General features: G+C 42.2%; 1 protein-coding gene across 1 annotated transcript in view; it reads left to right on the top strand.

Annotated features, from left to right (window-relative positions):
• The window catches only part of DENND2C (DENN domain containing 2C), a 319,873-nt gene that overhangs the window by 182,870 nt on the left and 111,835 nt on the right, over positions 1-25,168 (top strand). Inside the window, exon 8 of the mRNA XM_069238733.1 lies at positions 8,866-9,053. Within this exon, the coding sequence (XP_069094834.1) occupies positions 8,866-9,053 (188 nt within the window). The remainder of the gene's footprint in view (positions 1-8,865; positions 9,054-25,168) is intronic.

Genomic DNA, 25,168 nt, shown 5'->3' with positions numbered 1-25,168 from the left:
GATACATTTCCAAATCAGAGAATTGTACGTGTGTGATTTTTGGTTGTACACCCGGGGTCCTATGAGGTACTTACATTCTGAGGGACAACCTCAATCCAGCACAGTACTGACATGTGCCAGTGCCTTTCTCACATGGTTCTCATGGCTCACACATAGAGAAAGGAAACCCAGTGTGAAACACAGCTTGCCCATGCCCTAAGCAGGTCAGGAGGAGCAGCAGACAAGACCACTCTTGTTAACATTCTGTTGTGGGTTTCTAATTGCTTTTCCTGGAGAATGAGACCCGATCATTTGCAAAGGGTGAGTAGGACAACCACCTAAAGCTCTATTCTGGGAGAGGCCTGGATTCAGGGTACACCTTATACTCAGGGCTCTCATGGAGAGGTAAACGAGTCAAAGCCATTATGTCAGATGACCTTGTAACAAAAGCACCATAATCCAAAACATTTAATATAGAATAGGAGGTCTCTGACCTCACTGAGTGAAGAAACCTGCCTTTCTAAAGGAATGTATGTTGCTGTTAGCAGTCTCCCTGGCTAAAATAAGTGGATATAAAGCTTAGCTCTCTAACTGTGCATCTGTGGAAATGGGAATGTTTGTTGCTGAGTTACTAAACTGTACTCCTATCTTATGCTGCGGATCCAGAAAACTGAAATATATCTGACAAGGACTGGCCCTCCCTGAGACTTTATTTGGTCAGCTTCCACTAAATCACTTTCACTGGGGAAAATCAGAGACTGGTAGTCATGTGCTACTATGCACACTGAACACACAAAAGGTGATGGGAGAAATGCTTGCAGAAAGGCTAACCACTGCAGTTGCTCGGGATAGCATTCCAACCATCATGTTGTTCACCCACAGTGCTACCTTAGACAGTATTTCGTCCATCATCTTTTATGTATTCCACTGTGCGCACTGCCCTACAAAATGATACTCAATCTAGCACAGATTATCAGAGACTGTAAGAACTTTTCATTGGTAGCGTGGCACAAGCAGTCAGACTTATCTCGGAGGCAATGTGTAAAGTATGTGTACCAACACACACAGTAACACCACAAAAGGACTCTACACCAGTTTAGAAAAATAGCCAATATTTATCTAAATCAAACAAGACCGAAAAGACAAAAATCCAACATACTCAAGTAGAAATATGAATTTTAAAAGATTAAATCCTCAAAATAAACACTGAAAACACAATAGCTCCAATTTGGGTTATTACAAAGTCATTGACGAAGTCATTCCCAACAGCCCAATGCCACTCACGGGGAGGGCGGCACTAGTCACAGAGTCACGGACCCCTCGGTACAGTAACTTTGGAAATGAAGAAAACAAGCCGGTGCGTGGAGTCAGGGAGGGGAGGCATAACTGGATAACTGTATCGGTTCCTTACTGGAGTGCAAGGGAGATGGGGCGTCAGTGCGAGGCATTGGTACCTGACAATCCAGCGGGATCAATGAATCTGGTGGATCAAGAAGCTGAAGGTGACCTCTCAGGGTCAAGGTTACGTCACTGAGCTATAGGCGTCGCAGTGGAGTCAGGTGTCACGGACGTCAGTGACACAGCACTTGGGACTCACGATGTTGCAGGACTTCAGTGGGGCTGTGGGGTCATCGGGCCTGCAGTGTGAGTCACGGTCGTCACACTCCAGTGAGGACCACAGTGTCAGATGCAGGTGGCATCGCCGAGTCGAGCAGCAACATTGGCTCTGGAGTCCTCCTGAGTTGGTATACCTGGATTTTCTTGTTTTTTTAAGGCCAGCTCCCACTCCCATGGGCCAAGAAACTGCAATAGGCACCACTTGGCAAGTTAGGGCCCTCAGCAGGAGTACCCAGATGCTGGCAGGTGAAGTCTTTGATGTCCCTGAGACTTCTTAACAGGAGGCCTGGTCAGTTCAAGCCCTTGGAGAAACTTCACAAGTAGGATTTTAGAAAGCAAAGTCCAGTCGTTTCCCTCTTAATGCAGAAATAGCAGCAGGCCAGCACAGCAAAGCAACAGGCAGAGTGGCAGGCCCTCCTCAAGCATCAGGCTGTTCTCCTAGGCAGAGGTTCCTCTTAATCCAGAAGTAATCTAAAGTTGTGGGGTCAGCAGTCCAATACTCATACTCATTTCTGCCTTTGAAGTAGGCAAACTTTAAAGGAAAGTCTTTGTAGTGCACAAGACCCTGTCTTTTACTTGCCCTGCCCCAGACACGCACCAGGGGGACAGAGACTCTATTGTGAGAGGACAGGCACAGAACTTTCAAGTGCAGGTGACAGCTATTTAAAGGCAATCCCCATCTTAACCTATAGGAGAGATAGGCCTGGCAATAGTGAAAACCGAATCAGGACATGTAAAACACACCAGCACATGTCCTATCTTTTAATTACACTGCACCGTGCCTCTGGAGTTACCTAGGGCCTACCTTAGCGGTGACTTACATGTAGTAAGAAGGAAGGTTTGAGCCGGGCCGCATTGGCAGTGTAGAACTGCACACACATACACTGCGATGACGGGCTGAGACATTTTTGCAGGGCTTCTCATGTGGGTAGCACAATCAGTGCCACTGGTAGCATTTGATTTACAGGCCCACATGGTGCACTACACTCGGAACTTACTAGTAAATCAAATATTCCAATCATGGATAAACCAATCACCAATACAATTTAAACAGAGAGCATGTACACTTTGGCACTTGATAGCAGTGGTGAAGTGCCCAGAGTCCTAAAGCCAACAAAAACAGGTCAGAAAAAGAAGGCGGCAAAAAGTTTGGGGATGACCCCGCAAAAAAGGGTCTGGTCCAACACCAATTTTGTGTTGGACAGGGTAGTGGGAATCCCTTGTTACTCCGGAGAGGACATCTATCAAACCTGGTGGTAAACCCCAGATCACAGAGCTAAACGTTTGCATTTTCTACAGAACATTATGTGGAGGGCCACCAAATTTTAGTCTGCTATACTGCATTGGCTTTACTTTGGAATTCCTGCCCAGTGTCAGAATCTTTCCAGCTTGTGTTGCCTGTCCGCCTTTTGTTTCATTTCTTTTCCACCCACACAGCGTTATCATCTCCAACAACCTTGCAGAATTATTTTTGACTCCTTGCCATGGCAGCGCTTTCATGTTACACACAGTCATTTGTACACAGGGCCCCAACTGCATGCACCTGGCCAGACATTAGGTGGGAGTGCACTCCAGAGTATGACTGGACACAACAGGCCCCAGTGTGACAGTTCACATAGTTCTTGGGATTGAACTGTTCGTACAGGAATGTATGCAGAGCAAACAAATATAATTTTATAATCCTTAGGTCATTATGACAAGTATCATGTGTGGTATAGTGTGTTGTGGCATCACCCAATGCTCTGGTTTGCTGGTGCTATCCCACTCCATCTCCCACCATATTGACCCACAGAATGCAATTCTGCGACAGCATGTACTTTCCTTATTTTCATCTCTTCTAAAGCTGCAATATTTCAAAATTAATTTTTTACGGGAGTTACCAGAATAGATTAAGAGGGCAGGTTATTTCCCAACCATCTGGTAAACATTTATTGGGACACGTGCCAGAGATACATGCTGAAAAATATAATTCCTGTTCACTTATCTAGTATAACCAGTAAAGTAGGGCGCTAATACAATGAAAGCTAGACACAAGAGCGTAAGTAATGACAACCTATAACATACACATTCCTATATTTAGGTCATGAGCTTGACGAGCGCCAGCCCTCCCATGGAAAAATACACCTTTTAATGATATAAATCTTGGCAAACCTTGCAGCCCTGTCATGTTAGTGCTCACTCCTCTATGATCACACCGGAGGTGTCTGGCTCAAAAAAAGCCTCAAATTAAGCAAATGACCAATAAGGTCAATGTGTTGTGAAAACTGAGGTCTTCCCAAAGGTTAACAGTGCTTTTGTTTGAAAGATCAACAGTGTGAATTTACCTCTAAATCCATTAAGGATAACGCTAGAATTTAATGGTTTGCACAGTGAACAAAAATAAGCTATAGTTAGCTGTTAATCGTTACAGGTGGGTAAATTAGGCATCACTATTATTTTCAGGTCTCTCTCTTTGGTCCAGTTTCCACTTTCAGTCCCTCAGACATTCATTGGCAATTTTTGCTTCATGCCTAGGTTAATCTGCCATTGTTTCAGGCCTCAGCAGATATAGTGTAAACTGCAGACCTGTAGGAATTCACCTCCTACTCAAATGCAGGATGTGTGCACTCATTATTGGGCTCTGCGATCAAATTGTTTATAATGAGGTGCAAGAACTTTAATATTTGTGCGTTTAGGAAACGTTTGTACTCCCCTGTCTACAGAACAAATACATATTTCATTAAGGAAACCCACAATACACTCTAGAAGATAGGTCACTTTTATATCGCCCAGAAGTCGCCACCAGGTAAGATCCTTTCAGCCAGTAAATTACTGACCAGCTTAGTGACAATATCAGTATCACCAAACAGTAGTTCATATGTCACTAATATTGACAATAAAATGTATTTTCAAGTGGAAGGTATTTGAAAAAGATGTAATTTCTGCTGCAGATTTTTTTATCTTCTCGTACAAATTTCTTTCTTCTGCAGACTTTACATGCTTATATCGTAACTCTTTTGTGACTTGTGACTGTGCTGTGATAATTATTAGTTATTTTTGTGCTTTCTTCTCATTCAAGCTTAGCATATGCTCAGTAATATTTTATTTACATCCTGATGATGACCCACAGACGAATTTATCATTAGAGATCAAAACGTCAACTTAACAAAATTGGACTAACTGACAGTTAAAACCATTAAAGGGTTATGTATTATAAAAAAGTGAAGAACAAATATTACCCTTCTTCCCACAAGAACTGGCATCTCAACATACACACCTCGATGTGTTGTCTGGTTTAATTGTACACGTTGTTACATTATGCTATTGAACAGTTGCCTGTATGGAAAAATAATAGAGATACTTTCACACCTTAATGCACCCTTTTGGATGCTATTTTGCTTGAAATAACTCCGATGAACTACTGTTTGTTGATACAGTAATATACTGAGGATCAGCTTCGATAAAGGTAGCCTTGTTTGATATACAATTTACAATACTACGCTGTGTCATATAAACAGCATCCAAGTGAGAGATTTATTTTTTTGTAGTATTAAATGTTATTTTGCATAATTACAAATGAGGTAGATGCTTCAAATTGCAAAAGAGTGAGATAGAAAGGCTATTTTAAAACACTATAGATATCAAATATTTTATAGGACTAAAATGTAGAACTTGAAACATAAAAGCTTGCTACTTGCACAGTAGATTACACCAAAGTTACTTCACATCCGATTAAAGCTGGTTGATTTCAGTCCCATTCATACAGTTATCCATGCAACCTCACACCATACAGCATCCTGCTAGAAAACCATGTGATTAGTTAAATCACAGGTCGTTGGCATTGTGGGGGTGTGATTTTGTGAAGAAGTGGGGTTCTGACGACCAAGTGTCTGGGGGACAATTGCATGCTCCTCCACAATGCTATTCACAGAATGCCTATTTTGTTTAATGCAGCCCTTATCTCTTATAGGGTCAAGGGCTGCATTAAAGAAGGTGATATTCTGCAAATGCAGGCATGGGGGTCGGCAGGGTCTCCACCTCTGCATTTTCAAGCCATTTACTAGGATTTGGAAATTGAATCCTGCCTCATTAGTGTTAGTGAGGCTGGAATCTGCAAAACCCTACCATGTGCCAATTTTGTGCTGCTGTGGATTTGCACACCCGTTGCTGAGCAAAACGAAGATGTAGCACGGTTGTTATGCAAAAGCATCCACTGCTTTGCATCCCAACAATTGATTCATCAGGCCTCATCATGCCCAATATTTAGTAGCATAGCAATGAAGCAAACCAGATTTCAATTGTTCCCTTATAGGCGCAATGTTCTCTTTTAATAATGTCCTTGGGAGATTAAGCCATGCAATGGCCAAAACAACATATATGAACCTTTGGGTCTCCTTATGAATTCCCCATTGTCTACCAATCACAGTTGCTGTTCCCTTGCTTGATGCTTGCAGTGATTACTTCACCAATGTATTTAACTATATCTTGCCACTAGTCTGCCAAGACCAGGCAATTTCATGTTTGAAAAAGAGCTCTCTGGACACACAATATTCTAGGGTACGCTCTATTTAGGCAGTTTAATTGAGGTATAGTAGGGTATATAAATTGAGATATAGAGTCTGTAACTGCTTGCAAGGCTGAAACTGCCAGTCATTTAAAGTAATATAATTAGTATTGTGGGAGCTGCTTAGGCTCTGCTTCAGGTGATCATCAAACCCATTTTTCTTAAGTTCAGGCAAGCTCAGTCATGTGTTTCACTCTGGTTTCACTGGCCAAAGAGCTTTATGAAGACGTTCTCAAAATAGTAATAATGTCTGAGGGTTATGTCAATGTATCCAGGATGTTCTAACATTGGTTAGGATTAAATATCACCTTTGGTCCATGATCATGTTTTGTACAGTAGAATGAACCCCTGTGTAACTTGTCATCCAGGGACATTAGGGTAACTTCATCTGTTCCTTTCATACTAACTGGGGCCATCTTCTCTAAGCCTAGGGAGACAATCATAGCACATGGGGACAAACCTTCTGTTGTTTTTATCTCCAAAATCATTTTGTCTTGTGGTCAGATGAGAGCTGGGCCCCCTTTTCCTGCAAACTATTGTGGGATCCTTGAGAGAACTCCTTCATATTTCTATCTCACCCTCTGTATTGTGGTGGGAATCCTGACCCCTTTTTGGGGAGTCCCCCAGATGCCTTCTTAAACACTCTGGTGCTGACCCAGAGATATGCCTCCTTAGCAAGCTCCCTAGGAGTCAGTGAGATTACTACCCACTAGGTGCTGGCACAGCTCTTTAAAAGAAATATTGAGCTTGCACTTTCTCAGAATCAGATTTTACAGCCCACTAGAATCATTGATTTAGCTACCCCTCACCCAAGCACCCAATGCCTTGCTGGAATAATCTAAGAAGCCTTCCCTAAAACTGATTTGGGAGTTTGTTGCGGTCCCTGAACTCAAGGCTATACCTTTCAGTAGTCAGTCCAAACTTAGCAGGTAAAAAGGCAATAATGTGAGCATATTACATCTGTTCTCCCACCTCATATTTTAGAAGTGTGTCCCTCCCCACTGTGGGCATGTGTTTTCACAAGCTTGCTCTCCAATACCCTTCTGGGGCCTTGTGCTTTCTAAGTGCTTCCTCAAATGCAGAAAACCAAACCATTTAATCCAGGTCATCTCCCACCACATAACTGGGCTCCAGGTCTTGTGGTATTCGGGCCCTCACCTCTCCAGTGGACACTGATGGTATTCTGCCACCATGATTGCTGACTTTATTTGCTTGGCCCTGGTGCCCAGCTCTCTGACACTTAGCTCATGGGTCATTCTTCTTTCCTCCAGGGCCAACTTCTTTCCTCAAGGGCCCTCAATTTTAAGTTGGCCAGCTGCAGTTTAAGCTTCTATTCAGCCTTTCTGTCCTCCAGCTTCTCTTGGAACAGGCAATGGGAAGACACACTGCGGTCTGCCATGAATGGGGTCCACTCCTGAGGGTAAGTTGTCCTCTTCCTCTGAGTGCTGCAGCTCAGGACCTGTGCCCAGGTCTTCCTCTTACTCCCCCATATCCTCCTCCTCATCTTCTGCTGTTTCTAGCAACTGGGGGCCTTCTTGTAGGCCCTGGGAACCTTCTGAAGCTCCCCCTACTTAGAACGCCTTTTGACTGGAAGCCCCCTCTACTTGCAGAATCGTCTGAGCTTAGCTGCAGTGTAGCTGTCCAAGTTGCTAAGCTCAAACTTCATATGTGCAGGCATGGCCACAGGCATAGAAAGTCAGGTAGAATAGAGGAGGGTTTAGGTAAAGAAAAAAGGACCAATCAATGAGAATTCAAAAGGAGGCTTAATATGTTATGTGTTACAAATTGGGTTACTGGTTGACTGGGATGTGAGCCTGCTCAAGTACTAACCGCAATCCTACTTAGGGTAAGGCACAAGCAAACCCCAAATTAACCTGTGCTCACCCCCCTGGTAGCTTGGCACAGATCAGTCAGGCTTAACGTAGAGGCCATGTGTAAAGTATTTTTGCACCACTTCACACAGTAAAACAGTGAAAACATCACACAAAATTATCCCAAACCAGGTTAGAAAGATAGAGGAAACTTTAATAAATAAAGAAGACCAAAGAAACAAAAACTCAATCGGTAGAACCAGAGGTATTCATTTTGTAAGGAATAGACTGTAATATAGTGCAGAAAAGCATAAAGCACCAACCACGGCTATCTGGTCACAACCAACAGGCAAACACCATCAGCCTGCAGGTTTGAGTGCAGACCTGGGTAGGACCTACATTATTGGATATGTGGTGACACTATTTTACGTTATTGCTTGTTTGGTTATTTTAATCATCCTCTTTTTCCTCATGCTTATGGAACGAAAGCATGATAGTTTACTGCCCCACCTTTAGAATGTGATCTGTGTTGCATATGTATTGAGGTTTGCTGGGATTATGACTTTTTCAAAATGCAGGTGTCATGCCAGGCCCCGATCTTATATCAGTTTACCGAAAACATGTTCTGACTCCCAAGGTGGGGCACATTGACCTCACACACACACCTAGCATCAAAATTCAGAAGCCTTCACAAAGTACTCTGAGAGTCATTTATTGCTACTTAGAGTTTTTACTATCCCAAACACAATTTGTCTATTAACTGGGCCAGTCCCCCCAGTGAATGAGTAGTGACCATAAGAGTCTGGTTTACTGATTCAAATTCTACCAAGCATTAAAACTCACGGTGATGTGATCATCAACAGAACTTTCATGAAAAATGGCTGCTTTGATTGACAATGTATTTTCTTCCCACAGAGCCCAACAAACGCCTGCCGCATGTTCAGTCCTCACTAAAAAGGAATCCACACTACCAGACACTGGAACGAGATCTTATTGAATTACAGGAGCAGCAGTTGTTTGAATTGTTTGTTGTGGTCTCGCTGCTGAAGAAACCTCCTGGCAGTAGCTATGTTCCTCACATCACACAGCAGTATCCAAACAAGGTAGGTCTTGAAGGTCACAAACTTCACATGCCCTTTGAAGTATTTATTCCTAAATTAGTCAAAACCAAATAATGCCATTCTATATGTCTGTTATGCCTCCTACTCCACCACACAACTACTCGCATAAAAATGGATTCTGTGGGACGAATGGTTTACAAATGTCTGTAAGATAGCATTGGTAGCTGATTTTTTAGTAGTTTTCCATAATACCTATGAGTTAGCCTCTCTGTCCCTTATATTCAGCCGTCTTTTTTCCTCAAGCTTGGTGCTTCACTTTACCATATAACAGCTTTGAGCAGTAAAGAACTATTGCTCTAAGGTGATGTAGACCCTATATATGATGTGTTTGTCATGGTCTCCTTCCCTTAGTAGAGCAGATAAAGAAGGTAACTTCTACACTGTTTGACAAATTCAATATGTTGCTAATGTTTTCTCATGGGGACAACCACAGCTTGCTTACATTGTTCACATGTGGGCTGGAATTTACGATCATGAAACTGGTCAAAGAGGTAAGTCAAACCTCAGCTTGACCAAAAAATCTTAATAAATGCCATCCAATTGAAATACTTGTATTATATATTACTGAAGAAAGAGGGATTGATAGAATGGGACCTTTAATACCCTTATATTTGCCCCAGTGTAACCCTTAATGGCCTTTTTAAGTCTCAGCTATATTTAACTGTTTTCAAGGACCTATTGTGTCCAGTACATTGAGATGTATGCATATAGTGGACTTTAGGTGGCCCGTCCTCTTGATGAAATTGTGAGGTTTTCTTGACTATCTAATTTCCCTAATTTTTATTTTTAGTATTTCTTCCTTATTCTTTGCCATCTCTGGGGCATTTCTTCTTACTGTGTTTTGATTGGATGTCTTGTGTCCTTCTACTGTTTACATTCAGGGAACTACTTTTTTCATTAAACACCCTATGGGAGTGTGTGCTTCCTTTCTCTGTTCTCTTAGCTCATGGGTACTGTGCCCCCCTTGACAGCATCAACTTCTCCACCTTCTCCATGTTCTTCTCCTATCCTCAATTCGAAAAACTTCCCCATCTCTGTCTGTCCCATTATGCTTTTTGTAGGTGCAACTGCATTCCTTCCATGCCCTCTCAACTTTCTGCCTCCAGCCTTGCTCCTCCCACACTGTTTTTTTTTAACTGTTTAGTAGGGCCTGGCAGCTCCAATTTGCTCCTTCTTTCTAAAGATGTGCTTTTGTACACCTTTTATCACTTATTTAATTTGCAGCTCCAAGACTGCAGGCGTCGGGAAACAGTTAACTAAAAAAAATTACCACGGCAGAGGCGTAGCATGGGGAGTACAGGGGGGGCCGGCCGCACCGGGCGCAGCATCTTGGAAGAGACTAAATCCACGGGTTAGGGGGCGCAAATTACTTGCCTTGCCCCGGGTTAGGGGGCGCAAATTACTTGCCTTGCCCCGGGTGCTGACAACCCACGCTACGCCACTGGACCACGGCATCATGAAATATGCACACCCATGTGTGGTGGCACCTACACGTATATACACCATCACAGCATTATGATGCATATGTGCACATACATGCAAGTGTACACGTCAGCACACTTTAACCTTATACTGTTTTAGGTGTTTCCTGCAACTGTCTGGGTGAGAAATACTGTTTCGGAACCATACCTGAAACCTAAAATATGCCATTGTTTACCATTAGTTAGCTTTTTTGTCACTCTTGTTTGCTTGCTTCTTATTTGGTAACTTACCTTTGTTTTATTGTGTTTGAACATTCCCTGGATCATTGCTTCTTTACCATCCTTTTGATTGGCTTACTTGTATCCTTCCAATACTCACATTTAGGGAACTATTTTGTTTTCTTTTTAAAATCTGAGAAAATACTTTTAATTGTCTGACTTGTATTCTTCCACTGCTCACATTTAGGGAACTACTGTTTCCTTTTTCATTAGACATTCCGAAAAAAGTGCATGTGTTTTCTGACTCGCTCCGTTGTGCTACTTACAGCCCCTCTCTCCACCCAAAATTTTCCCTTCACCCTCTCCTCTGTTGCTACCCTACATGCCACAGAACGTGAATACATGTTTTAATTTATGTTTACTTTTTGGAGGTTCTGACGGCTCCCTTTTGCTGCTTCACATTCTAAAAAGCTTTTTCTGTCTCTTTTGCCCCCCTTCCATCTGTACCTCACCCACTCATTCATTGCTCCCTCGTTCCTTGCAATCTTTTCAATATTTCTTTTATTTTCACTTTTTTTGGAGGCCCCAGCAGCTGCCAATTGTATCTGGGCCATTCCGCTAGCTGAAGACCTCACATTAATAAAATAGTTTTTTTTTATTTACTGGTTTTAGTGGCGCCCGTCGTCTTAGATTGGTAATTTAAGTAAAATGGCATCCACATAATTCTGTAGATGTGTGCATGCGTTGTGATGCATGCTCACACCTATGTAATCATGCACACTCACACTTATAGAACGACATGCAAGTCAGCAGAGTCTGTATTTCATGATACCCTTTTTTTTTTTTTTTTTTTTTTGCAAATGCTGCACAGCATCGCCACATAAAACTTTCCTTAAAATTTAGCATTTTGCCAATGATGGCAAAATCGGCAAAAGTAATGTCAAATCCAGTAGGTCTACAAAGCAAGATGCATTGGCTTTGCCAATGCATGTTTTCTCTTTTTGCTGACATGGAACAGCATTGGCAAAAACCACTGGCACAACCAAAAGTAAGACCTATTGGCTTTCTAAGTGCGTGCTGGAATATGAGAATGGCAGTGAAATAATTATACTGACTTTAACCTGTAGCATGTGTTACTGTCCTGATGACAAATGTGCCATTCTCGGCCACAAACCTAGACTGGTCAGCCTCTATCAGAGTTAGCAATGTTCTTTCCTACTTGGCGTATATTTTTACATTGTAAGAGCTATTGGACCACTTAGGAGCTGGCTTACCCACTTTGGCTAGCTAAAAACTGTGTGAGATGTCAGGTGAGAGATAATAGTTAATTAAAGTAGAACATAGTTTCGAAAGCTGTCCTTTTAAAAAAATGATTTGTGAGGACTTTCGACCAAGTGCCAGTGTCTAATTTTGTAACCGAATGAGTCCCTGTGCACAAGATCGGCTCAGAAACCCCCAGCTAGTGCTTATAATATCAGTGCACCTAATAACCAAGGCTGCGTAGTCTTGAATCTGCCTCATGGCTATTCCATACACTATCAGACACCCCTTGTTCCTTTATCTCTCTCCTACAGGTTCCTGCTTTCTTTCCTTGCGATGGTTGTTCCCCTTTTCCCTTCCTACTTCTTTCCCCTTTTTGATTTGTTCTCTCTCTTGCTTGCATTCAATGTCTTACAAGGAAAAATAAGTGAGGCTCCCCCCAAAAAGGAATGCCAATGGACTCCACCACCAACCAAATTAAGCACTACCAAGTGTTTTATATATAGGAATGGATTACATTCCAATTTTGATTTTCAAAGGAAATAATGAAAAACTACTTTTACAATGGCTTTCCCACAATTATATGCTCTTCTAAACTTTAAACATACAGCTAAAAGACAAAGACATGTACAGATGCCAAATGTTTGGTAAATGGGATGGGACCCTCCCAGTCCCAAGTGGATATTGGGATGGAAAGGCTACAACTGGAAACTCTCTTCAAATAAGATGATGTATTTTAAATGCATATTTTAGCCTTTTGCCTCGAGATTTTGTATGATGTAGACACTCTGTAACTATAGGGTGTAGTATCACAGGGATGCAACAGGTCAACTCTGACATTTTCCAGACCTTCGATGCAGTGTCAGAAGTCGATACCCAGTGGTGCAGCCAGTGTGTCATAGGTCCCAGTGCAAGGAAGGGAATGGTCCGCCTGGCTGCTATTTGAATTCTGAAATACAGTAATAGTTAGAGTTCAGTGGGCCCTTCAAACCTCTGAGCCACGGTGCCACTGCACCTGCTGCACCAATTGAAGCTATGCTACTGCCAGTGGTAGGTGTACACTACTCTGATCTTCTTTGATTTATTTTTCACTCAGCAACTGTGACCTTTGCATTTTGTGGACTAATGTATTTCAAACAAGTAATTTTGAAGAATAATAAATTGAAGAAATACATTTCACTAAATACACATACTTCCTCTCCACCCGCCATTGTAGCACAGCCTGCAGTATTTGCTATTCACTTTTGCTCAAACGGGCCCTAGAAAATGACAATAGTTTCAGTGTACTTTCTGAATTCAGTCCTCTCCCATCGCACCCTCACCCACCCCAAAACGTGTACCTTCTTGTGTGCAAAGTCATCAGTTTGAAATTCCTTTAGGTTATCTTTTTATCTCATTCAGCGTATTGAGACATTGTGTACTCAAAGTCTTCTGTGGTGTTTTTACCAAAACACTTTTTTCTTCCTTTTTCTTGTGTGATAATGATGTTGAGGTCAATACCATTATCGCAGAAGAAAAGGTAATAAAAAATATGGGATTAATGTCCCCATCAGATGGTAGATGTAAAAAAGAAGTAAAGCAATGCTTTTCTTGCTCTCAGTTTTGCAGTGAAGAGGCTCACACCATGGCTGTGTTTGGATGGCAGCAATGATGATGTTGTCCGGGTGTCTTGACCTGACTTTTGTTGCCAACTTTAGAATGCAAAATCCATTGTGAGAGGCTGAATACCAAGAACAAAGCCACATATGACCACGTGACCTCAGTTGATTTCAACAGTTACACTTAAGTAGCCTGTCCGAATGCAAAGCTAATAGGTCACAAAGGCGAGACCTCTTGGCTTTGCCAGGGATTTTTCTATTTTCTTTCAATACAGTAAATGTCACCAGTTTTTTCTTGTCGACATGTGTCTGGGAAAACTGATGATATGGGGAATTGCTGCTGAGCTTGGAATTCTGATCTGTTTGCAAACTTACCTTTTAATGCAGATCGGCATTTACCTCGATACTTGCAATCGAGCCCTTGGTGTGTAAATATTTGCTAACATGGACTGACAGACGCTGCCCACTAAGACCTCTACAAAAATCATGACTTTACTGTAGATGTCCTAAGCATTTTCGTTGTGTATCTCATTCTCATCTGCTTTCCTCTGTGCGGCACTGTACATAAAATAACTTTACATATACTTAACACTCTCTACAAAACTGGTCTGGGAAACGAGTCCTATTCATAAAATTCTCATTGACCCTCATTTTATGAGCCCTGGAAATCACGGAAATTCAAACTTAATGCCTTTAGTTTCAATACAAATCTTTCCAGTGGAAGTACTAATGCATTGTGCTATTTTATGGGCTTGTTAACTTGTAACCAATCGTCACATAAGGCAGATCCACATTTAAGGGAATCTCAGTCTCCACTGGCAAGTCCACTGCAACCATTAGGGCCAAACTATTTGTAGATGAATGTGGTAGGCCATCAGAGGTATCATGGTCCTGGACGCACTTTGAGCAGTCATCCACTATGTGTACATTCTGGGGTCATGCACCTTGTTTCATGAAGTCCTGCAGAAAATGCTTCTAGATCTGTCATCCTGAGGAGTGTCTGAATGCTTGAAAAATAGTCTTTTAACCTCCATATTCAGTCCTGCAGGTGACTCAGATTCCACCTGACTGTAACCTATACAGGTGGCACCTCCAGATACATTTCCATTACGCATGCTCATCCTGTTTCTGTGTGAGATAAAACTCAGCCTTCTCGCTATCCAGGTGTTACTTTTACAAATATATGTACTAGAGATGCTTTTGTTCCTGAATACATGTTAAAATAACAAATGCCAGTAAAAAAGAGAACTGTCTTGCAGATTATATAGGAACTATTCCCTACCAATTCACAGAAAAGGCTTCATCCTTTTCTGTAGAGAAGACATTTGAAGGTTACTTCATTATGGGCCGAGCTGCTTTGTGCCACTTTATATCCACACTGATATGCATAAAGCCTGGGTAGATGTAAAACGAGTTCAGGCTAGACGTGTCATGCAACAGTGAATGCCAAAGAATAGAAAACAATTCTAATGCCTGGATCCACCTTCAAGGTGTGTACACAGCTGGTATATTAAAGAAGAGTGTGAGAAAATCCAGGGATCTCTTCAGCCACCAGGCATGTTCAAACAGGTAGGCTAGGAATAACTCATCCCCACTCTTCATTGTGGGGCAGAGTGCGATAGCAGCAGCTCCCCGTGCTCAGACGCCTCCGTAAGAAAAGTACAAAGGGACAGCTAATTGCATCACTGCAGTCACTGCTGCTGTTTACTGCAATCTATCACAACACTACTAAGCAATAAATAGAACGACAGGTTATAATTCAGGTAGTTCAAAGTTTAGTTGTTTAGGGAATACCTACTACAGAAATGGGTTTGATATACACTGTATCAACAATTAAGACTACATGATTGTTGGTCTACGAATCTTTTGAGCATAAAGTTACATTTTCAACAGCTGAGAAGCAGCGTTTGTGCTGATAGCATGTCTATTCCAATATAATGTGTGTATTTTCAGGAAAAATGATGTTCTGAAGAGAATCATCTTTTAAGCTCCCTAAGATCAATTGTTGTGTGCAGCGTGATGCATGTTTCTTCACTGGATATATTCACAAATTCATAAACACAAGATGGTATGATAAATAACACCCTGCGTTTATTTATTTGTGCTGTTTCGTAGTGTTAACCATCCACCTGTTAGCCACATATGATTGCCATGCATTGCAAACGTGTAAAATGATGATGGTTCCATCAACTGCTTCATTTACATCCTCTTTCAAAGTCTGTAAGTTCTGAAAAAGTAAAAATAAAGGAGACTCCATTAATGTGTTCTAACCATACAAATATCCCAAAGGAATTTAGCCAAGGAACTGATTTTTGGTAAGCTTTGTTATAACATGGGCGTGAGTGTGTTTAATGGTTAAAAATGGATTGTGCCATGTTGTGTTCATACTGAGGTTGTGAATTCTCCAGGTTGTGATGCAGACACAGTTTGTTGTGGGCCATTTCAAGCTAGTGTCTGACCACCAGGTGTTTCTCACAGGATGAGCTGTTGTCATCTCAGTTATTAGTCACATAATTGTTTGAACAGTTAGGTTATCAGCAGTTTCCTAAGTAGTAGACAGCTGCACCCTCATGAATGAAATACATGTCTCCAGGGCTTCTATCACTAGAATTTTTGTAATTTGGACTTTACTTGTGATATCACGTTCTTGAATTTGCTCATCTGATGTTTTTGCTATGAATGCAGTTGGATGCCAGTGTCTGCATGAAATTAAGGCCTGATGTATTAAAAGGGTATTTCCAATCTATGTCTGGGTAAATGTGTTGATGTATAAGGGCCCTGGTCCCTTGTTCCAAAGCTTGGTGTGTTGCACTCTGGATCTAATAATGTTTACTGCTAGAACTCAGTGGAATGCTTCTGAAACTAATAATGTTTACTACTAGAACTCAGTGGAATGCTTTTAAAGCATATTTGATTTGGTTTTGTTTAATTGAATTGAGGACCACCGATTGTGCTGGATTTAGTCTCTTTGTGAGTTTCTTAGATAAGCCTGTGTAGATAATGGTGCAGTCATCCTTAGATGCCTTGATAAGGGGACCTGCTTCAGTTCCACTTAATTGTCACACATTTCAGAGCAAAAGTAGTTGGTCATTGATCACTTTTAAAACAGCATTTAATTGGGAGATGAATGATAACTTTGACTAAAAGATTATTCCTTGGTCCCTTACATTTTCTGTTGGGCTGGCATTGTTAACGGAATGAAGCTCATATGAATGGGGTACTATAGTCATTAGCACCACCTATCAACAGAAACATTGTTTTGGTGCAATTAAGGTACAAGTGGCTTTTTCGCAAGAAACATATAAAAAATGCCCAGTGGCCTGCAGTGTGAAAAATGTAAGGAAAGTCTCTAAATTAAAATGGTGTTTAGTCCAATAAAACTACATTTTCATAAAAAAACACATATGGGTTCATTTATACTTTCGTGATAGGGCAGCCAGGTTACCAGATGCTCTGGCCTTACTCTGCGGAGTGAAGATCCACCCACCTTAATTAGAAATCTTCACTTGCCCAGTCAGGAAGTCCATCCAGGGGTGCAGTGGGTGCACTGAAGGCAGAGCAGTTGGCTGAGCTGGTGCCATGTTTTTTGGCCCAGCTCAGCAAAGTTTATTTTTATTTTACTGAAACAAACCAACCCTGCCCCCAAGAGTGAGTATATTTCATGAAAACAAAGAATCAGTGGCCTCTCTGAGTGTCAGGGCCAATGACTGTGCTTGTTGCACAGATAAACCATGCCTCTGAAAGCAGTCCAAGACAATGAATATCTGTGTTGTGATGGTCACCTCATCTTACTAAGCACCATTGATGTGATCCTTTTAAAAAAAGGGTGTGCTCATATAACCCCTCAGTATCTGGGTTTCAAACGTAAGATATATACTGTAGATAACTGAGGGAAAAGATCAACACATCGTAGTGCACAGATCAATGAAACCTTCAATTATTATTGAATCACAATTAATCCCTATCCAATGTATTCCACAATGTCCCAATCCTGTATTGATCCTACTCCAACTCGATCATCTATAAGAACTCTGACCAACAAATAAAAAATTGTTAAAAACCTTGTTTGTATTTTAAAACTATAACAATTCATCCAGGTGGCAACCCTAGAGTCAACTAGGAAGCATTGCGGAGGGGATTATGAGCTGTTAGGCCTATACTGGCAAATAATGGTGCTCAGTGTTTACCACTTGGGATAAACTCTGTTTCTTTCTCTAAGTTAATAAATCATAAGGCTTCTATGTGGAGGTCCAGTTTAATTAAATATTTGGCTATAGGGGTGCTTCTTGTACACAATATTGCTAAAGGTATAAACCACAAAATCAATAGCAAATAAATGCGCCAGATAGGAGTCAGAAAGATACTGCCTTCTTTTACACTTTTGTAATTTGTAATATGTTTATTGTTATTACGTAGAAAAGAAGGATACAATATGGAGTCCAGTGCTATTTTCATAAAATGTGCTATAGTAAATAGGAATAGTCAAAAATTGGATTATTATTTTGGTAAGTGGGTACCCCTATCAATGTAACCAACACAACCTAGTTAAGTCAAAACACATTTCTTAGAAAAACTCTTCTTAACCCCTGATAGCAATTGCACAATCAGCAAGTAATCCCCACAAAATACCCAAACAACTCTGTAACTTTCATACAATACCAACAGTTTTAAAGTAAAGAACATAATACAACAAAATTCCCAAACCGATTTAGAAAGATAGCAAACAAATTAGTGAGCAACAAAACACCAACATCATTAGAATAGGCAAATGGAAACCAGAGATAGAAAATGTACATGTTTTAAGGCAAAAAGCCCAGAGAACGGTATGGCATAGACTGGGAACTAGGCCTATTATAAAACTGGAGTGGTGCTGAGATACACCAAGTGGGTCATCCTGGTTAAAGATTTACCTAGAGACTTTGGGCCGAATTGAGAGTTTGGCAGAGCGGGTTACTCCGTTACAAATGTGACAGATATCCTGTCCGTCGTATTATGATTTCCATTGACTATAATGGGATCATAACGCACAGATAGGATATCCGTCATGTTTGTGACAGAGTGACCCCCTATTCCAAACTCAAAATCAGGCCCTTAAACTCTAAAATTGAAGTCAAAATCTTCCAGCAGATCAAGATCCAAGGCTGTTGCCGGCGAGGATTCCTCTAAGTCAGATATATTGTCACTGAGCTCCCTCTGGAGCAGTTGGTTTTGGCAGCAAAAGCTCTGAGTGGGAGAAAGCTGGATTTCGTGGCTATTGAGATTTCTTCACCGCTTGAATAGATTTTCTGTCTTGGCCCAGCCTAAGATTTTACCATGTGACATTTTAGAAGTCATAACTCCTCCAGCAGGGCAAGGACGAAAGCTGTAGATGTGCAGGACTCCACAAAGCTGGATATTTTTAATGCAAGGTCCCACTGAACCAAATCTTGGCATGGCACAAAGCTCTGGGCGGGGCACACTTGATTTCCTTGTCTGCCTAAGATGCAGGCTTCCTGGGTAAGCTCAGCACCTTGTGCTATTCCTCTAAAGGTGAAAAAATAACTAGGTCCCACTTTTCTCTAATTTCTAAGAAAGATCTTTCTGTTCAGTCCTGCGGGCCCTAGCTCCTCAGGGCAGGCCCCCAGGCACAGGTTTGTCTCCAGCCAGGTCTCATGCAGGGCTCAGTCCTCTGTGATTGGTTGGGCCTTCTTGGGGGCAGGAGTCCTTCTGCTTTTTATGTCCCAGAAGCGGGCAGGCAAGCAGAACTCTGACCACTATAGAGCAATTCCTACACCTTGGGTCAGGTGTCCTTGAGTGAGCCCTCTTATTCCAGCATTAGCCTTCTTCCAGCAGGCCCTTCTTCTTCGAGTGGAGTCTTTCCAGGTCCAGGAATGTTCTGAGGAGATTTATCCTGCGCACTAGTTAATGACTGGAAAAATTCAGCCATCTAATCTGAACTACTTTCTCACAGTCTCTCCACTTCCTCTTTGCCTTACTGTAAAATTACCCAGTAACTCCCATTTAAATATGGATGTTTCTGCCAATAGGCAAACTCCTCATCCACACCCTAGCACTCTTCCCACCTGACAAGGTTACAAAGTAGTGTTCTCCCCTACTGTAACTGGAGCCTGGTCGTCTAGCATAAATAGGGGAAGCCCTTCTTGGCATCTCCAAGTCAAAAGAGGTAGTGCTAAGGTTGCCCTTTGTTCTGCCAGCTTCTTCTGTCCACTTCTAGAAAGTTTATCCCTGCTAAATTGTCAGCAGTGAACACTGTTCCCCACTTAGAGCCAGATCATTGTTTATTGAGCTAGGGTTGCTAAATCGTTCAACAGAGGATGTGTGTTCAAGCTCTTAAAAATGAGTAATAGCAGAACTGGTTTTAAGCTAGTCCTGGATCAAGCAGCTTAAAGTACATTTTTACAAACCTACTTTTCCACTCAAGTAATCCAAATCTGATTTTAAAATCAGTAGCAAAAGTAGAAAAATTTGCACTAAAGTACGAGCATTTAAAATTAGAGAGGGTGTGGTGTAACGGCCTGAGCTGCTGACTTAAGAGCTGGGGAACAAGGTTTGAGTCTCTGCGCCAGCTCAACATCTTGTGATTCTAGGCAAATCACTTAGTCTCCCTGTGCCTACAATTCAGTGCCTGGAGACCCTCATGGGTGATTTGCTGCGCTATAAATAATCCTGGTTTATTATTAAGTAGAAAATGACTTTGCTATCAAATCAATATTATTTAGATCTGATGTCGCCTGACTGAGATATAGAATTTTTTTTTCCCCACCCAGGCATGTGGTATGTGATATTTAATTTATTTTTTCCCACCCAGGCATGTCCTCTGAAGTGCGTAGCTGAACCTACATAGTGAAATCTGTGGAGGCACACCTTTTATCTATAAACACCTTTTATCTATAAAGTATTGCACTTCTTTATATATATTAGTCACCTTGGGCCAGATGTAGCAAAAATAAAATTTGCGACTCGCATTTTGCGAGTTGATGCGACTCGCAAAATGCGAGTCGCAAATTGGAATGCCAGAAAAAAAAGCGATCCGATTTTGCGACTCGCAGCCGGACTCGCAACGCTGTGTGCGAGTCCGCAGTTTGCGAGGTCGCTGTTTGCGAGTGTGCAAAAACGAACTCGCAATTAGCGAGTGGGTGTCGCAAATTGCGAATACCTTCAAAATTGCTTGCAAATGCAGCAGAAAACTCCAGAAAGCATACCAGGACACCCTGGAAACACTTCCTGGCACATGATGATGACATCACAGCCAGGAAGTTAACAAATACACCTGGGAGGAGGGCTCAACAGTGAGCAGTGTCTCTGCCACTCACAGTAGGGTGCTGAGGAGTGGTAGGCACAGCACCATGGACGCAGCAGGGACCAGCCAGGCTGGCAGGAGGGGCAGGAGATCATAGATAACAGCCAGGACAGATTCATGTGGCACATGGCGTTAATGTGCCACATGACTGGTTGGCATTTTCCTGCCCATGGACAATTTCAACTTGTATATAGTTTCTTCATGACTTTAATAAAACAGTTATTTTTGTTCCACTTAACAAATGGTTAATAGGTGAGTATGGTGGGAGTTGACACGTACCGTCCAGAATATTGCGTTGCAATGTGGTCCCGTCTCAGTCTGCCTTGATTAGCTAGACTCCTATCCCCATGATGGCGATGTGGTTGTTCTTGCTCTTCATCATCAGGATCTGGGTCTGCAGGGGTGAGAGGTAGCCCACGTCGGGTGGCTATGTTGTGGAGGATGGCGCATGCAACCACAATTTTGAAAGCGGTAATGGGGGTGTATTGGAGGGCGCCTACGCTGCGGTGGAGGCATCGGAATCTTGCCTTCAGGAGTCCGAAGGTGCGCTCTATGAGGTTTCTGGTCCTCTTATGCGCACTGTTGTATTGCCTCTCTGAATCATTGCTGGGTGTTAAAAATGGAGTCATGATCCATGGCCTTAGAGCATATGCACTGTCACCTGTTGGGCACAAAAGTACACTGTTAGTAAGTCCAGATAGTCGTGCACAGTGACCTGTGTGTATGTCTGCAAGGTGTATGCAGCTCTACCTAGGAGGTATCCGTCTCCAAACTCCCCACGTTCCAGGCGTTGATGTATCCCACTATGTCTAAAAATGTATGAGTCCTGGGTACTGGCTGGAAACTTAGCTACGATGTCCGTGATGACGTAATGGGCATCACAAACAACCTGTATGTTGAGTGAGTGGGTACACTTTCTGTTGCGGAAAATATGTTCCAGATTAGCGGGGGGCATATTTGAATGTGTGTCCCATCTACACATCCAATGACATGGGGGAAGTGGGCAATGCGGTAAAAGTCCAGCTTCGTGCTGTTAATTTCTGCCTCATTCCTTGGTAAGTATATGAACTGAGACCTGTGCGCTACTAAGGCATCTAGGAATGCCCTGAGGAACCTTGACACTGCACTTTGGGATACCCCACCTTCCACGGCAATGACCCCCTGATAGCTCCCTGAGGCCAAGAGGTGCAGTGCGCATAGTACTTGCACATGCGTAGGGATGGCGCAGCCACGCAGAGTCTTGTGTTCTAGCTGTGGTTTTAGTAAATCTATTAATTCTAGAATGGCAGCGCTGCTAAGGCGGTATTTATCATAGGTCTCCTCTTCAGTTTGCTGGAAAAGGGTCTGCCTTGTTCTATATATCTTCTCCTGTCTGTGGCCCCTCCTCCTCCTCTGCTGGGCTGCGTAGACTCTCCTCCTCACTGCTATCAGGTATATGTCCGCCATCTTGAGTGACCCAGATGCCTTCTGGGTCTCCTTTTATACTTTGGTAATGGTTACCACCTGCTCTGAGTTAGTGGTAAATGCGACTTGCAAACTGGGCTTTTTGCGACTAGTCGCAATTTGCGACTTGCAATTGCATAAGGTTTGCGACTCGCAAATTGCGACTTGCAATTTGCGGGTCGCAAAATGGGGTCGCAATGGATGCGACTCGCAAACGGGTCCCATCGCTTTTTCCGAGTCGGAAATGGGCTTTTTGCATCCCATTTCCGATTTTGCACTGTCGCAAATTGCGAATCGGCCCGTTTGCGAGTCGCAAACGTTTGCTACATCTGGCCCCTTGTTTTTTGACATTACACTGCAAACTTTAGAGATGAATTGTTAGAAAAGAAATGTTCTCTTACCTTACATGGAAAATTCATTTTTCTTTGCTATGTATTACCGTAGCAGTTTTAAACTACAGCCCAGCCAGAGCTTAGTGACGCTCCTAGCAGCCATATATTTTTGTCCTATATGTGGATGCTGTAAATACACACTGCAGCCCACCTATTAAACTTTACTCGTGTCGTTGGTGCATTCTCTGCGCCATCTTCTATGGCCTTACAAATAGGTCAAATTGGTGAAACCAGTTTTCCAATATAATTTGGGGGTTTTAGCACATGCATGATGGCACCATTCATCAAAGTTACAGTGCAGACGTCTAATATGAACAAAAACAGGATCCTGAAAAAGTCAAAAAGTCTGGGGAGACCATGCAGCAAGGGCAATTTTGCTATAATACAACAACTAATAATAATCTTAATAAACATGGGAAAATCTGTAAGAGCGGTAGCAAGACAATTTCACTTCCTCCATGACCAGTAGTCAGATTTAAGTCTTTAAAATGGCACAGTAGCTGCATTGGCTGGTATGAGGGAAAAGCTTCTCTTATGAGATGAGGACAATGACACATACCATATATTCATTGACCTTTTTGCCACCTCCGACATTGTACATAACACAATCCTGCTCCAGTGAATGATGAGGCATCTCTGGACATGCACTGTGATGGGTCCATTCTTTTATCACCAATCACAACTTAAACCTGAGGATAGGACATTTCCACCATCCACACCCTCATGGTCATTGTCTTGCAGCATGTCTAAAGGGACATCCTCCTTGTGGCTTTTCTTCAAGATCTATGCCGGTTCCCCAAGGCTCAACTCTTTCCAGCAGTATTCAATGGAATTCCAAATGTACCCCAACAGCACTATTTCCATATTGACCAGAGAATTCAACTAAAACACTGGATGAAGGAGAGCTTCCTGTGTTTGATTGGTGCCTAGAAAATGGCCTAGTAATACTAATGGTGATTGTCTTCCATTCAATGGTCCCTCAAGCCCATCACAAAAACTAAGTAACCTTGGGAGCTTAGTGAGAAAAATGTTACATACTTTAATGAAAATGGAGCCCCATTATGTTGCGCTCAGTGTCCACCCAGTAAATCACCCAATGATCCTTCAAAAGGATGCAGACCTCTCATTCCTAATATCGTGGCTTTGAGTGTAAATGTCTAGCTTCTCGTTTGGAAAATCACCTCTGTTTTTCTGAACACCCACAGAGTCTGACAACTGATGAGAACTCTCGTCCTGGCACACCTTGATTATTATAGTATCACCTGCTCCAACAAACATGTGCTGCCAGGCAGCAGAGATTTAAGAACATAGCAGCAAGACTTTAGCGTTTACTTCCTAAGAAGGGAGACATCAGACCCACCTTTAGCGCTTCCTTTCTACTCGAGGTTCAGATCCAGGATCCTGTGCAATGCCGGATTACCAAATAGGCAAAGTAGGCACCGACCTATAGGCCCTACTCCTTTTAGGAGCCCCACGACACCAGATCTCAATAATATTGATTTGATCTTGAAAGAAAATTACATACAAGTTACTTAAGTTGTTTCTAAAAGATGGAAAGCAATGAATCAACTCAAAGAAACGAAAACTTTACATTAAGGACTATATAGAAAACACTGTATTAATGTAATGTACCCGTTAACACTTAAAATACATAAACTATAGACATCAGATTCACATAACAGATTGTCTCTTAAAAGCTCATCTTCTGTCAGCTGTCAGTTTAAAAAAAAAAAAATCGGTGCAAACTACATACGTGTGTTTTGTGTAATAAAATTAGTTTATTAAAGTTGTTGGTTGGTAAAATTAAAAACGTATTAGTAGATAATTTACGAGAGAAACCCCGAAATTTCAACTGCCTAGGGGCCTCCACAGGGTTTAATCCAGCACTGGCCCTGTGCACTGTCCATAAAGCGTTGTGAGAAAAATGTTACATACTTTAATGAAAATGGAGCCCCATTATGTTGCGCTCAGTGTCCACCCAGTAAATCACCCAATGATCCTTCAAAAGGATAAAATATGGAACCGGATCTCTAGTTATACAAGAACCTACAGGCTTAATGCATAATGACTGCCCCCCGCTTCATTTGTGGTGAAGGGCCCCCACCACTCCATGCCTCCCAGAGACTGATGAGCCTTGAATAATGCTGGGAGAGGCTGAAAAGCTGCGGCCCGCTTGCAGTCGCTGTGGCTGCAGTGGTCTGCGTTACATTCCTAGACCCAGACTCTGGAATGCCTTCACGCCAAAGCTGAGATGTGAGCACAACTACATGCGATTTAAGGAGCTTTAAAGACTGTTCAAGCTTGCCGTTACCTGAACTCGGCGTTGCACAGGTCTAGTGGACTTTACCTTCCTAGCATACTGTTGTATTCCTAATACCTCTGTCTAGTGCTTTGAAGCACACTGGAAGCGGTTTATAAAGCTTCTGTAATATTGATAATAAAGATAAAAAATAGTAACAGCTAC

This window comes from Pleurodeles waltl, chromosome 6 (assembly GCF_031143425.1).
Source record: "Pleurodeles waltl isolate 20211129_DDA chromosome 6, aPleWal1.hap1.20221129, whole genome shotgun sequence".
Taxonomy (NCBI): Eukaryota; Metazoa; Chordata; class Amphibia; order Caudata; family Salamandridae; genus Pleurodeles; species Pleurodeles waltl.
The sequence above is the reverse complement of the archived record's forward strand: the minus strand, read 5'-3'. Positions and strand labels throughout refer to the sequence as shown.